Raw genomic sequence first — 14,643 nt, forward strand, 5'->3', positions numbered from 1 at the left:
CCAGTCTGGGCGACAGAGTGAGACTCCAACTCAAAAAAAAAAGAAAAAAAGAAGAAAAAAGAAAACAAAGAAATAAAATGGGAAGAGAATAATGAGAAAGGGAGGATGACAGGGAATACCCTAAAACATGAAACATTGTTTAGAAAAATATTCTAGTTCATGTCGATGATCTTACTCCTCAACTCCTGCTTGTGGAATGATGAAAACATTCTGCTTGAATCAATCTCTGCTTGTGTTGCAAGTGTTGATAAGACTAATCACATCTGATCCTTCAGCTTGTCTTTCAGTTTAAAGAGCATTGAGTCACTTCTTTGGGGGAGGAAATCTCTCATTATCTCAATATTTGTGAGGCAGAAGTCTCTGAAGAAACAATCCCCTGGAATATATGAATCATTTTCTACTCTCTGGAGGAAATTATCTCCCATTGTTTTCCTTCCTTGGCTTTTGGGACGTGAACCAACAGGGGGCTGACAGGGGGCTTCAGCCTGCAGGGGCCTATTGCATGGAAGCTGAGAAGGGAGCTTCCAGAAGCAGCTTGCCTGTTTGGGTTAGTGTGCCTGTAGGTTTTCCCAGAAGATCCTGGAAATGGAAGAAGTTGAGATCAGAAGCTGCACTCTAGAAAGCAGCTTTCAAGGCAGTTGATGAGTGGAAATATCCTTCTCGTTTAAACCAACTCTACGACATCGACATGAATTTCTCACTCACTTTCTTCACTGATTCACTATCAACACCTCTCCTAGTCTTGACTACTGATTACTCCCCGAACAATTATAGCTACCCAGAACTATCCATCTAAGGAATCACTCACTTGAAAAAACTCTGTATCTCAATATTAATCTTACTTCAAGCATTTCCGATTATCAACTTTACTGCTACAAGCAGGACTCAGAGAGGAGTGGGGTGCCAGGGAGCAGGAGACACTGCTGGCTTTAGAAGCCTCTGCCTCCGGCTTACATCCACCAAGCTGTGCTTCCCAGGCCGCACCGCCACTGCCTCCAGGCCTCTTCTCTTAGTTTCCTGGACCCTTTGGAGAGATTTTGTGTTTAGCTTTTTGTCTTCCTGGCTTAGGAAAGCTCCTGAACCTCCTCTGACTTTGCTCGCTCACGCCGGCCCATCCTAGCTGCTGCTCTCCATGGACGTGTCACAGGGAAGGCCACCAGGCCGCCAGGACCTCGCGTGTGTCCTGTGCCACCCCAGGGACGAGAGTAGGGATTTCCTTTGGAGGTCTGCCCTCGATTCTCAGGGTGAGGCTGAGGCCCTGATGGTTCTGTCCCATTTCACTGACTTCTGTGCTATAAGGATCTCTAGGGTGCACTTTCTAGCTTTTAAGTGTACAGATTGCTAGAAAGGCCATTCGTAGACCTTCCTTCCAGGACTCCTGAATACCCTATTCTCCTGGGCTCATTTTCAGGGCAGTGGGATAGAGTGATGACACAGACAAACAGAAAGGCAGAGAAGTTGTGTTCCATGAAGGTCAGTGTCAATGGTAAGTGTCTAAAAGAGGTGAAGAGTAGAGAACACAGAGGTGACAGTGAGAATAGTCCGGGAACGGAAGTATCTCAGCAGCAGAAGGAAGGGAGACTTGAAGAGTTTCTGTCCAGGGTATTTGTGGCCAAACAAGTGGATTTCTGATTTTCAAAAGGATAGTTAATAGATCCTGACAAGTCTAGACGTGGTGGCTCACACCTGTAATCCCGGCACTTTGGGAGGTGGAGGCGAGAGGATTGCCTGAGCCCAGGGGTTCAAAACCAGCCAGGGCAATTTGGCGAGACCTCGTCTTTACAATAAATAAAAAAATTAGCTGGGTGTGGTGGTGCATGCCTATAGTTCTGGCTACTTGGAAGACTGAGGCGGAAGGATCACCCGAGCCCAGGAGACTGAGGCTGCAGTGGCCATGAGCATGCCACTGCACTCCAGCCTGGGTGACGGAGTGAGTCTCTGACTCGAAAATAAAAAATAAAATGAAAGAAAAGAGATCCTCACAATTGTGAAGAAGAAAATTAACCTGATGACCTGATGTCATGGCTTTGTGTCCTCAGTCCTCAGACACTTACTATAAGTTCCTACCCTTATGCAGAGGTGGTTTCTGAAACTCATTTTCTAAAATGTCCTGAGATCCAGCAGTAAACACAAAGCTTCCTGCTAAGGCACAGTCTCCCGGTACCTGCTTGCTGCCTGTTTCCTGGTTGAGGCTAATCAGTACCTGCCCTGACATTCCTGTTTCTTTTGTGTGAGTCATCCCCTGATGAGAGTGCAAGGCTTTCACCCTTTCCTGGCAGACCTCACTCTTGGTTTCCCAGTGAGTTGTTTTTCAAAGGCAAGTGGTGGATTCCCAGAAAGGGACTACGCCACGTGAGGGAAGGGCATTATCCCAGTGGTGTAAGGGGCATGGATGTTGCCTGTTAATGCTGGTACATTTTCAAATATTTTGTGGACTGGTTGCTTGATGGTGCATCCAGAGGTCTTCCTGATACAGCTTTGGTTCTCCTACAACCCTCTGGGCCTGTTTTCCATTTCTTAGGAAATCTATCCCAGAGAGGGCAGGGAAAGGGAGAAGATAAAACTCAGACAATGAGCCGGGCTCAGTGGCTCAGCCTGTAATCCCGCGCCTTTGGGAGGCTGAGGTGAGTGGATTGCCTGAGCCCGCGGGTTCGAGACCCGCCTGGGCAGTGAGACCTCATCTCTACAATAAATCAAAAAATCAACCGGGCGTGGTAGCATGCGCCTGTAATTCTGGCTACTTGGAAGGCTGAGGCGGAAGCATCGCCAGAGCCCAGTAGGTTGAGGCTGCGGTGGCCGGGAGCGGCTACTGCACTCCAGTCTGGGCGACAGAGTGAGACTCCAACTCAAAAAAAAAACCAAAACAAAAAAAACTCAGACAATGTTAACAAGTTTGGGATCACATATTTAAATTATTTGTGTGGGCTGGGTGCGGTGGCCCACGCCTGCAATCCCAGCACTTTGGGAGTCTGAGACCTGTGGATTGCTTAAGCTGAGACCAGCCTGGACAGCATAGTGAGACTGCTACAAAATAACTCAAAAAAATGAGCTGGGTGTGATGGTGCATACCTGTAGTCCCAGCTACTTGGGAGGCGAGGTAGAAGGATTGCCTGAGTCCAGGAGGTCAAAACTGCAATGAGCTGTGTTCTTGCAACCGCACTCCAGCCTCGGTGACAGAGTGAGACCCTGACTCAAAAATAAATAAATAACTTATTTGGCGAATCTGTAAATGATGTTTAATCATGCTATAAGTTCCTGAAGGTCACTAAGATTTTTCTTTAAAAGTTGGTTTTTGGGGACCAAAGGGAGGTCCAAACTTTACCTGTACGATGACCACTTGTTTATCTAATTCCGAATTGTTCCCCACATCTTTAAAATAAAAGAAAAATAACCTTAGAAAAAAGTTGGTTTTAAGGTATTTGATATTTTACAGTATACTATTAAGATGGGGGGGGTGTGTTTCAGTTTTTGAAAGTGTTGCAGTTTTCTGATAATCTCATGTATATGTATTTCTGGTTTGGGAAGAGAACCAAGGCATGGTGCCATGTACATAAGAGCCATGACGGTTTTCTGAGGAGGAAACAAGAGGCTTAGATGGTGACAACTGGAAGAAACCATAGAATGTTTCTTTCTAAACCCAAGGACACTGAGGCCAGGAACTGAAGAGCATCAGCTCCCAACCACTCACGCAGTGATTCGCAGAGTGTGGTCTCAGTCCGTTCTCCCTCCTCCCAAGTAGAAACACATCTGAGCAGTGTCTTCTTCTTAAGACTTTGCCAGATGCAGTCATTGTAACAGGGTGGACACAACACGTCCTTGGCATCAGAGGAGTATTAATGGTTATTATTCATGTCTGTATGGGCTGAAATTGAATTTTTTTTCATTTTTTTTGAGCGGGAGTCTCACTCTGTTATCTAGTCTGGGGTGTACCAGCACGATCCAGCACACCACAACCTCAACCTCCTGGGCTTAAGTGATCCTCTTGCCTCAGCCTCCCAAGTTTCTGGGACTAAAGGCATGCGCCAACATACCCAGCTAATTTTTTGATTTTTTTTTGTAGAGATAAGGTCGCACTATATTGCCCCAGACTGTCTTGTCTTGAACTCCTGGGCTCAAGCAGTTGTCCCGCCTCGGCCTCCCAAAATGCTGGGATTACAGGCATGAACCACCACGCTCAGCCTGAAATTTACTTTTTTAAATCTCTGATACCAACCTCTGAATTTAACATTGTCTTATTTCTCACCTGGCTTATTTTTGTATCCTTAAAACACTCACGTTGAGTATAATAGCCACAGCTTTAGTACTAGGAGCATTTTAGACCTTTCATTGTGTTTTGCTGTTACTGGACCAAGTAATGTCCTTATTGTTTTGGCTTCTAATGAGACATGCTGAGTGTAGGGAGAGTGGGCAGGGTGGGCATTGACGAGGAGGAAAAAAGCAGGCGGATGGGTGATGGCAGATTTTGTCTCTCCTTTTGGGAATTTTGGAATACGGCTCTGAGTCTATTGCTGCCAAACTCTGGTTGGTTATTGTCATAATATCAGATTATTCCAGTGTGGAGAGGAAGCCTTTCTTTCTTGTCATGAAGGTATTTTAAATCCCTTTTATTTGAATACAATAAAATCAAGTGAAAATTTCCATTAAAAAAAATTTTTTTTTGAGTCCAGGTCTTTCTTTGGCCCAGGCTGGAGTGCAGTGGCACAATCATGGCTCACTGCAACCTCGACCTCCTGGGCTCAAGCAATCCTTCTCTCTCAGCCCTCCTGAGGAGGTAGGACTACAAGCACATGCCACTACATCTGACTATTTTTTTTTCCAGAGAGAAAAGGTCTTGCTATGTTGTCCAGGCTGATCTCAAACTCCTGGGCTCAGGCAATCCTCTTACCTCAGCCTCCCAAAGTGCTGGGTGGGTGGCTCATGCTTGTAATTCCAGCACTTTGGGGAGGCTGAAGCGAGAGGATTGCCCAAGCCTGTGGGCTTGAGACCAGCCTGGGCAACTTGGCAAGACCTTGTCTCTACGATAAATCAAAAAACTAGCCAGACCTGGTGGCGCACTCCTGTGGTCCCAGCTATTTGGAAGGCTGAGACTCTGTCACATTGTCAAGTGAGAGCTAGGCTTTTCTGCTCTGGGGCACGGGGTCAATGACGTCGAGAGACTGCCTTGCCAGTGGGTGTGGGGCAGCCGGGCCTGCGGGCCAGGTCCTTAGTACAGTTTATTAGTTTGCGTTACTCCTTGGCGCTTCCAGGACCCCGCTGGTGACTCCAGGCTCCCCATCACGGATGCAGAACAGGAAGTGGACCAGCTGAGGACCCAGGTGGCACGGCTGCAAGCAGAGAAGGCAGATCTGCTGGGCATCGTGTCCGAACTGCAGCTCAAGCTGAATTCCAGTGGCTCCTTAGAAGACTCCTTTGTTGAAATTAGGATGACTGTAAGTTTGTGTGTGTCTGTGTGTGTGTGCGCGCGCGCGCACTTTAAGAAAACTAAAAGCCTCACCTGGACAGATGAAACAAATACCACTTTTTTTTCAACACAAGGAAGCCAAGTAATGGGGAAATTTCAGGGCAGCAAAGATTAAATGGCTCTCATTTTTAAAGTATAACATAATGCTTGTAAGGTTCATCACAGCCGAAATGGAAAAATATTAATTACCTTTTGTGACATAAGATGTAGTCTATTTTTTTTTCAATATATACTGGAAAATCAGACATTTTTGTGGCTAAAAAAAGGAGAGAGAAGAAGCACGAGCTTTCACTTTTCAGAGCAGATCTCAAAGCTGTCTGTGTTCACAGTTCACTTATGTGAGCAGAATTGTGATCAAATGAATGCAGTAAATGAATTTAAGCACTTTTTAATAGTAGAACCCTTTTTTCAAACAAAGTCTAACCAGGCACAGTGGCTCACGCCTGTAATCCCAGCACTTTGGAAGGCTGAGGCAAGAGGATTGCCTGAGCCTAGGAGTTCAAGTCCAACCTAGACAACATGGTGAGACCTCATCTCTAAAATAAGTTTTAAAATTAGCCAGGCATGGTGGCGCACACCTGTAGTCCCAGCTTCTTGGAAGACTGGGGCAGAAGGATCACCTGAGCCTAGCAGGTCAAGGCTGTGGTGGCTGTGAATGTGCTACTACACTCCGGCCTAGGCAACAGAGGGAGACTCCAACTCAAAAAAAAAAAAAGCCGGGCTCAGTGGCTCAGCCTGTAATCCCGTGCCTTTTTGAGGCTGAGGTGAGTGGATTGCCTGAGCCCGTGGATTTGAGACCTGCCTGGGCAGCAAGACCTCATCTCTACAATAAATCAAAAAATCAGCCAGGCGTGGTAGCGCATGCCTGTAATTCCAGCTACTCGGAAGGCTGAGGTGGAGGGATCGCTGGAGCCCAGCAGGCCGAGGCTGCGGTGGCCGGGAGTGGTCACTGCACTCCAGTTTGGGTGACAGAGTGAGTCTCCAACTCAAAAAAAAAAAAAAAAAGAGAGATTAAAATACCAATTGAAAAGCACATTTTGCCAGTGCACCCTTTCTGTAAGTGACCAAAGAGTACTGAGACGGGAGTTTAATCAAAGACCTTGCACCTTCTGCAAGTAACTGATAAAATTCAAGATGCTCAAGCAGCATATCAGAAGTTTCCATGTGAGGCTTCTTCTGTCAGTGTTCACGATTCGCATCACATTCTCCCACACAGATGAGTGACAGTTATTTTTAGTGTAAACGTATTCTGCTTACTTTGCTTCTGTGAACTGGAAAATACTGCCTAAGATTTAAGAAGAGGGTATAAAAAAAATCTAGAACCTCCAATGACCCCAAACAAAAAAATATATATATGTAGTATCATCTTGGTGTATTTGTGAGGGTATTTTCCCTTGAGCCTATTGGAATATGCAGTGACTGAAGCCTGTAACCCAGCACTTTGAGAGGCCAAGGTGAGAGGATTGCCTGAACCCATGGGTTCGAGAACAGTCTGGGCAACTTGGCAAGACCTTATCTCTACAATAAATCGAAAAGTTATTAGGGCATGGTGGTGCGTGCCTGTACTTGGAAGGCTAAGGTGGAAGGATTGCCTGAGCCCAACAGGTTGAGGCTGTGGTGGCCGTGAGTGGGCTACTGCACTCCAACCTGGGCGACGGAGTGAGACTCTGACTCAAAAAAAAATGCCTTTCAAATCCTGCAGGTCTTAAGTCTTCTTGTTCCCTAAGTGACCTGCGATGCATAGATTTCTAGTGGGACCCAACTTGACTGAGATGGTGTTATGTGAGTCTCCTTCACAGAAAACTGCCTCTTTCAGCTTTGCCTCAGCACATTCTAGCATTTTGCATTTTAAAGGAAGGGTGTGCACGAACTTAACTAGCTGTGCAGGAACTTAACCTCGAGAAGGAGGGGACTGCTAAGGAGAGGGAGGAGGAGATAAGCTTTCATGTTCTCAGAGTCAAGGTTGAATGTGTTCCCTGAGAGAAGACTGACCTTCGCGCCATAGCCTAGATATTTATAACCCAGACATGGTGTGCGGGCTTAGGGAGGGGTACATTTCCATCCATCGGAGCAACCCAAGTCCAACTTTTCACATCGAAATGCCTGGGAGATTCCTTGGGTTGCACATCTTCAAAATTCTTCGTCTGTTGTCTTTTTTTTCTTTTAACAATTTGTCTTGGAGACATACTGTGTTAAATCCTTTTCCTTTCTGCTTTTACAGGAAGGAGGAGCAATTGGATCAATCAAAGAAGTCAAGAATTGCCCTGGGCCCATGAGAACAGACTCCATTGACAAGTACGTGAGGAAAACGTGGGCTGCCAGGGAGAAGCACTGGGCAGGCTTGTTAGTTAGTTTTGTTTGTTTGTTTGTTTGTTTTTAGTTAGAGTCTCACTCTGTTGCCCAGGCTGGAGTGCAGTGGCATGCTCACAGCCACCGCAGCCTTGACCTGCTAGGCTCAGGCCATCCTTCCACCTCAGCCTTCCAAGTAACTGAAACTACAGGCTTGCACCACCGTGCCCGGCTAATTTTTTTTTTTATTTGTTGTAGAGGGGTGGTCTCACCCAGTTGTCCAGCTGGCCTCAAACCCTTGGGCTCAGGCAATCCTCTCACCTCTGCCTCCCAAAGTGCTGGGATTACGGGCGTGAGTCACCATGCCCAGCAGGCTTGTCACTTTGAGCTTCTCACTGGAGGTCAAATGTAATGGCCAGAAAAAGTTGCTTCTTATTAATTTATACTAGGATCTTTCTTTCTTTCTATTTGTTTATTTATTTATTAATGTATTTAATGATGTGGGGTACAATTCAGAGTTGGGTACATAAGTGGACTTCCATTAGTCCTCACTTCACCTGGTTTGGAACTTTATTAATGTTATTAATAAATGCACCCCCTCCCCTGGCAGTCATCTGCTTCTGCCAATCCCTTTCATGTAGTATTATGGTAGGTGTTCAGGGTCCACTTATGAGTGAGAACATGTAGTGCTCAGTCCTTTGTTTCTGTGCTACATCACCGAGTGTTATAGACTCTAAATCTATTCAAAGTCAGGCACAGTCACTCATGCCCATAATCCCAGCACTTTGGGAGTCTGAAGTGAGAGGATTACCTGAGCCCACGGTTTCAAGACCAGCCTGGGCAGCATGGCAAGCCCTCGTCTCTACAGTAAATCAAAAAAAATTAGCTGGGCATGGTGGCACATGCCTCTTGTTCCAGCTACTTGGAAGACTGAAGCAGAAGGTTTGCCTAAGCCCAGCAGGTCAAGGATGCAGTGGCCATGAACATGCCACAGCATTCCAGTCTGGGTGACAGAGTGAGACTCTGACTCAAAATAAATAGATAGGTAGGTAGGTAGGTAAGTAGGTAGGGACAGGCAGACAGACCAACTATTTATCTGTCCATTCATCCATCCATGTTTCTGCAAAGTCCATAATTTTGTTCTTTATGGCTATGTAATATTCCATCATGTATATATACCCTTTTTAAAAATCCAGTCCCATTTTGATGGGCAGCACGTTTGGTTCCATGTTTGTACAATTGCGAATAGTGCTGCAATAAACATGCGTGCACACGTATCTTCTTTTTTAATACCAGGACCTTTCAAGAATATCCTCTCTGAGTGCTATTTGAGGTCGGAGACAAAACTGGCAGAGATTGGAAGATCGTTTGGTGCTTGTTTGACTGGCTGACTCTGGCCATTCTGGTCTAGGTGTGTCTTGCCTCTAGCAGATAAGAAGTGAAAACAGACTGGTTCTCAATCAGATCAGCTGTCTGTTCCTGATCAAAAGGTCCATGTTTGCTCATTGGCTCCCTGGTGCTGTTTGGCCTGGACCAGGCTGTCCAGCTTCCATAAATGAGAGCTTTCCATTCTGTTCCTTTCTGCTTGCCAGTTACAAGCCAGTTGACCCGTCCTGGCTCGTGTTCTGTAACAATGACCAGTAGTGCTCTTGGTCACCATGGATGTCACTTAAAAGGGCCTGGGTCTCTCATCTGGGGAGTCTCCAGTTTACCTGTACCGAGTAGATATTAGGAAACAGACGTCTTAAATAGTGGCGGTGGGAGCCTTTGAGGAAAGACATAGTGCAAGAACTGGGCACCTGAACCTCCTAACTCTGGGAGACAGTGTCCATTCCAGGAGGCTGCTGGCTTCTCCTCTGCACGTTAATTATTACTGTATTAGTCCAACCAAGAGACAGGAGTCTGAGAAATCCTCTAGGGATCACTTTCTTCATAGACGTTTTTTTTTCTTAGAGACGAATCTCACTAGTTGCCCAGGCTGATCTCGAACTCCTGGGCTCAAGCGATTCTCCCACCTCAGCCTCCCAAGTAGCTGGGATTATAGACATGCACCATTGCACCCGGCTCCTCAAAGACTTTTAAAACTTGTTCTCTATAGCCTGATGAGTATGCATAGAGAATGGTTTCAAAAACTTTTTTTTTTTTTTGAGTTGGAGTCTCACTCCTTCGCCCAGGCTGGAGTGCAGTGGCACGCATGCTCACAGCCACCTCAGCATCAACCTTCTGGGCTTCAGCGATCCTTCCTCCTCAGCGTCTGTGGTAGCCTGGCTACCACGCCCAGCTATTTTTTTTTTTTATTGTGGAGATGAGGTCTTACCAAGTTGCCCGGGCTAGTCTCAAACCGGCGGGCTCAGGCAGTCTACTCGCCTCGGCCTCCCAAAGTGCTGGAATTACAGGCTGAGCCACCGAGCTCGGCCGACTTCGAAAACGTTTTAAAATTTTTCCTCAATTGTGTTCCCAAGCCCTTGTATAAAGGAGAAAATAAGTATTAGATGATATTCTTTCATCAACTAGGGCAATTGGCATGTGATATTTATTCCTCTTTTTTTAGCTAAAAACTCTTTAACGTTCCCCCAATTTGCATTAAAACACACACACACACACACACACACACACACACACACACACACATGCAAAGACTTTCTTGGAAGTAGTGGGAAGGAAGAAAGCCCTGTTTGAAATTTTCAAGCCACTTCCTCTTCATTCATATCCACAAGCAAAAACCGCTTCCTCTTTTAAGCCACATTGCTATTTTTAAAATAATAACAGCCCCGAGTCCCATCTGTATCGTGAGGAGTCTGAGATTGGTTTCTAGGTTTGGTGTTAGAGGTTCGCAATCCTGGTAACTGGGATTTAATCCTGGCTGTTTGTCAGATGTGAGAAGTTGAGCAGGTTGCTGCTCTGCCATCCACATCATCATAGTCACCCCTAATGCTTTGTGATTGTGGTGGTGGTCATGGTTTTATTTGTTTGACGCTGAAATGTCTCTTGGTTTAATCAGATTTTAAAATGAAGAAAAATATTTGGCATACCAACAGTACCTGCTTTTCTCTGCTCTCATTATTTGAAACCAGAAAGGAAAAATGATTTTCTTCTCTTGACTTGACGTGGTGCCGGTGTCTGTCAAGTTGGAGAAAGGCCAGCAGTGTATATGCATGTGCCCATATATTTCGTTGACTGCGGTCCTCCTTGAGACTGGATCTCTGGAAAGGCAGGCACCTCCAACCAGGGCTGCCTCTGCTGAACTCTTCCCAAAGGTTTTGTGGGCTGGTGTCGGGTACACAGTGACGATTTGGAAGAAACATGTGTGTGCCATGTGAGCCTCTCCGGAGCCTCACTGTGTCTCCACACCTTCCCTAGAAAGCATGGAAGAGTATGACACTGGGGGTCTCAGGAATTAATTGGAGAATGCTCTAGAAAGCAGTCCCTTTTAAGTCAGTTCCAGGTATATTGGGCTACTTTACTCTTAGGCTTTGATATTTTTATTTTCTGGTGAAAACCTTTTTTAACCCTTATACTGAACACAGTATTGTCTTAACATAGGAGTAAGTCTGCAGATGGTACCAAGAATTATTTGGAATGTGAAGAATTAACTGTGAGCCAACTCCTGCTTTGTCTGAGAGAAGGGAATCAGAAGGTTGAAAGACTTGAAATTGCACTCAGGGATGCTGAAGAAAGGTATGAAATAGGCTAACTGAAACATGCATTCTTGGTTTTTTAAAAATAGCTTTACTGAAATATAATTAAGATATACAATGCACCCATTTAATGTGTACATTTCAGGCCGGGCACGGTGGCTCAAGCCTGTAATCCCAGCACTCTGGGAAGCCAAGGCAAGAGGATTACCTGAGCCCAGGGGCTCAAGACCAGCCTGGGCAACTTGGTGAGACCTTGTCTCTACAATATATCAAAAAATTAGCTGGGCGTGGTGGCGCGTGCCTGTAGTTCCAGCTACTTGGAAGGCTGAGGCGGAAGAATCATCTGAGTCCAGCAGGTTGAGACTGCAGTGACCGTGAGCATGCCACTGCACTCCAGTCTGGGTGACGGAGTGAGACTCTGACTCGAAAAATAAATAAATAAAATAAAATGTACATTTCAGTTTTTTTAAAAGAATATTCACAGGATTGTGTGACCATTATCGCTCCAATATAATTTTAGCATATTTTCCTCCAAATAAGAAATTCAGTACCAATGGCACTCCCTACCCACCCCTCCCAATAATGTAGTTTTTGTCTTTATAGATCTGCCCATTCTGGACATTTCCTGTAAATGGAATCATGCAGTCTGTGGCCTTTTGTGACTGGCTTATTTCACTTGGCGCAATATCTGGAGATTCATGCACGAGGCAGCCTATACCAGCACTCTCTTTTTTGGTTGTTGCTGAATAAAAGCCCCCTTGCCTGGATACAGCATTTTGTTTTCATTCACAGTTGATAAGCGTTTGGGTTGTTTCCACTTTTTGCCTGTTATGAGTCACGCTGCTCTGAACATTGTGTACTGGATTTTGCCGGGACACGTATTTTTAATTCTCTGGGGTATATAGCTAAGGGTGGAACTGCTGGGCCTTACAGTAACTCAATATGTGTAATATTTTGAGGAACTGCCAAACCGTTTTCCAGAGCAGCTGCAGCATTTTGCGTTCCCGCCAGCAGTGTATGAGTATTACCCTTTCTCCACCTCCATACCGACACTTGTTTGTTGCTGTCTGTCATTTTCATTGTAGCCACCCTAGTGATGTGAATTGGCATCACCGTGGAGTTTCGAATTGTATTTTCCTAGTCATCTTTTCATATTGATCATTTGTATGTATTCAAATCCTTTGCCCATTTTTTAAAAATTGTATTTTTTCTTTTAATTACTGAATCATAAGTGTTCATTTCATCTTCTAGATACAAGTCTCTTATTAAATACATGATTTTCAAATATGTTCTCCCATTGCATGGATTGTCTCTTCACTTTCTTGATGACATCATTTGCAGTGCATTTTAAAATTTTGATGTAATAAAATTTATCTCTTTTGTCACCTGTGGTTGGTATCATATCTAAGAACCATTGACTAACCCAAGGTCACAAAGACTCACTCCTTGGTTTTCTTTAAGAATGTTTTTAGCTGGGTGTGGTGGCTCGCGCCTGCAATCCCAGCACTTTGGGAGGCGGAAGCAAGAGGATTGCCTGAGCTCAGGGGTTTGAGTCCAGCCAGGGCAACTTGACGAGACCTCATCTCTACAATAAAATCAAAAAATTAGCTGGGCGCGGTGGCACACATCTATAGTTCTAGCTACTTGGAAGACTGAGGTGGAAGGATCACCTGAATCCAGCAGGTCAAGGCTGCAGTGGCCATAAGAGTGCCACTGCACTCCAGTCTGGGTGACAGAGTGAGACTCTGACTAAAAAAAAAAAAAAAAAAAAAAGAAAAATCAGCAAGGGAGCCTGCATAATGAACATTTGTGTACCTAACCCTGAATTGTACCCCACAACTTTAAAATAAAAAAAAAAGAATGTTATAGTTTTAGATCTTACGTGTAAGTCTGTGCTGCATTCTGAGTTCATTTTTGTGTGTGGTACGATATAGGAGGCCAACTGCATTAGACTCTCAATTCTTTTCCATTGATCTGTATGGCTGTCGTTATCCTAATGCCACAATGTCTTTGCCACTATAGCTTTATAGTAAATTTTGAAATCAGTAAGTGTTTTCAACCTTGTTGTTCTTTTTAGCGATTATTTTGGCTAGTCTAGATTCCTTGCTTTTCTATATGAGTTTTAGAATCAACTTGTTAATTTCTGGGGGGAAAAAAGGCAGCTGAGATCTTGTTGGGGATGAATTAAAATTAGAAATCAATCTGGGGGGTATTACCATCTTGACAATATCCTGGTCCATGAGCATGGTATGTCTTTCCATTTATTTGTCATCTTTAGTTGCTTTCAATTATGTTCTATAGTTTTCAGTGTATAAGTCTTCTACTTTTTTGTTGAATTCCTAGTTATTCTAGTCTTTCTGATGCTGCTGTAAGTGGGATTGTTTCATTTCATTTCATTTCATTTCATTTCATTTCATTTCATTTTTTTTTTGAGTTGGAGTCTCACTCTGTTGCCCAGACTGAAGTGCAGTGGCCGCTCCCGGCCACCGCAGCCTCGCAGCCACGTGCTACCACGCCTGGCTGATTTTTTGATTTATTGTAGAGATGAGGTCTCGCTGCCCAGGCGGGTCTTGAACCCACGGGCTCAGGCAATCCACTCACCTCAGCCTCCCAAAGGCGCGGGATTACAGGCTGAGCCACCAAGTCCGGCTTTACTTTTTTTTTTGTATTATCCACTGCTGGTATATAAAACTACAACTGATTTTTTTTTTTTGATCTTGTATCCTGCAACCTTGCTGAAGTCATTTATTAGTACGGATAGCTTTTTAGTGGGTTCTTTAGGATTTTCTACATACAAGATTGTGTCATCTACAGATTGAGATAGGCTTGCTTCTTCATTTCCAGCCTGAATGCCTTTTGTTTCTTTTTCTTGCCCGATTACCCTGGCCAGAACACCTAATGCAGTGTTAAGTGAAAGAGGAGAGAGCAGGCATTCTTGTGTTGTTCCTGATCTTAGGAGGAGAACTGAGGCCCCAACTTTGTCACCACTTCCAGAGGTACCTGGTGTCAACGACCCTGAACCTCCCGGAGTTCCCAAAGTGTGCATCTTGCGGCGTCTTTGCTCTACTTACTCTTGGCTCGGGCGCCAACCTTCTTGCGCTGCTAAACAGCCCCCACTCACACTTTCCACATTTTCCTGCTATTATTTCCTCTCCGTTTCTCTTGTTCCTGTCATCATATAACTTTTTGAAAGTCATTTTAGCCAGGCTCGGTGGCTCAGCCTGTAATCCCGTGCCTTTGGGAGGCTGAGGTGAG

General features: G+C 44.9%; 1 protein-coding gene across 2 annotated transcripts in view; it reads left to right on the top strand.

Annotated features, from left to right (window-relative positions):
- Positions 1-14,643, top strand: part of OPTN (optineurin) — a 51,261-nt gene that overhangs the window by 8,464 nt on the left and 28,154 nt on the right. For both annotated transcript variants that reach the window (XM_008070273.2, XM_021718685.1), the window contains 3 exons: positions 5,247-5,429; positions 7,683-7,756; positions 11,294-11,428. In XM_008070273.2, coding sequence (XP_008068464.2) covers positions 5,247-5,429; positions 7,683-7,756; positions 11,294-11,428 — 392 coding nt within the window. The remainder of the gene's footprint in view (positions 1-5,246; positions 5,430-7,682; positions 7,757-11,293; positions 11,429-14,643) is intronic.

Source organism: Carlito syrichta, unplaced genomic scaffold (assembly GCF_000164805.1).
Source record: "Carlito syrichta isolate Samal-C Ts95f unplaced genomic scaffold, Tarsius_syrichta-2.0.1 Scaffold313265, whole genome shotgun sequence".
Lineage (NCBI taxonomy): Eukaryota > Metazoa > Chordata > Mammalia > Primates > Tarsiidae > Carlito > Carlito syrichta.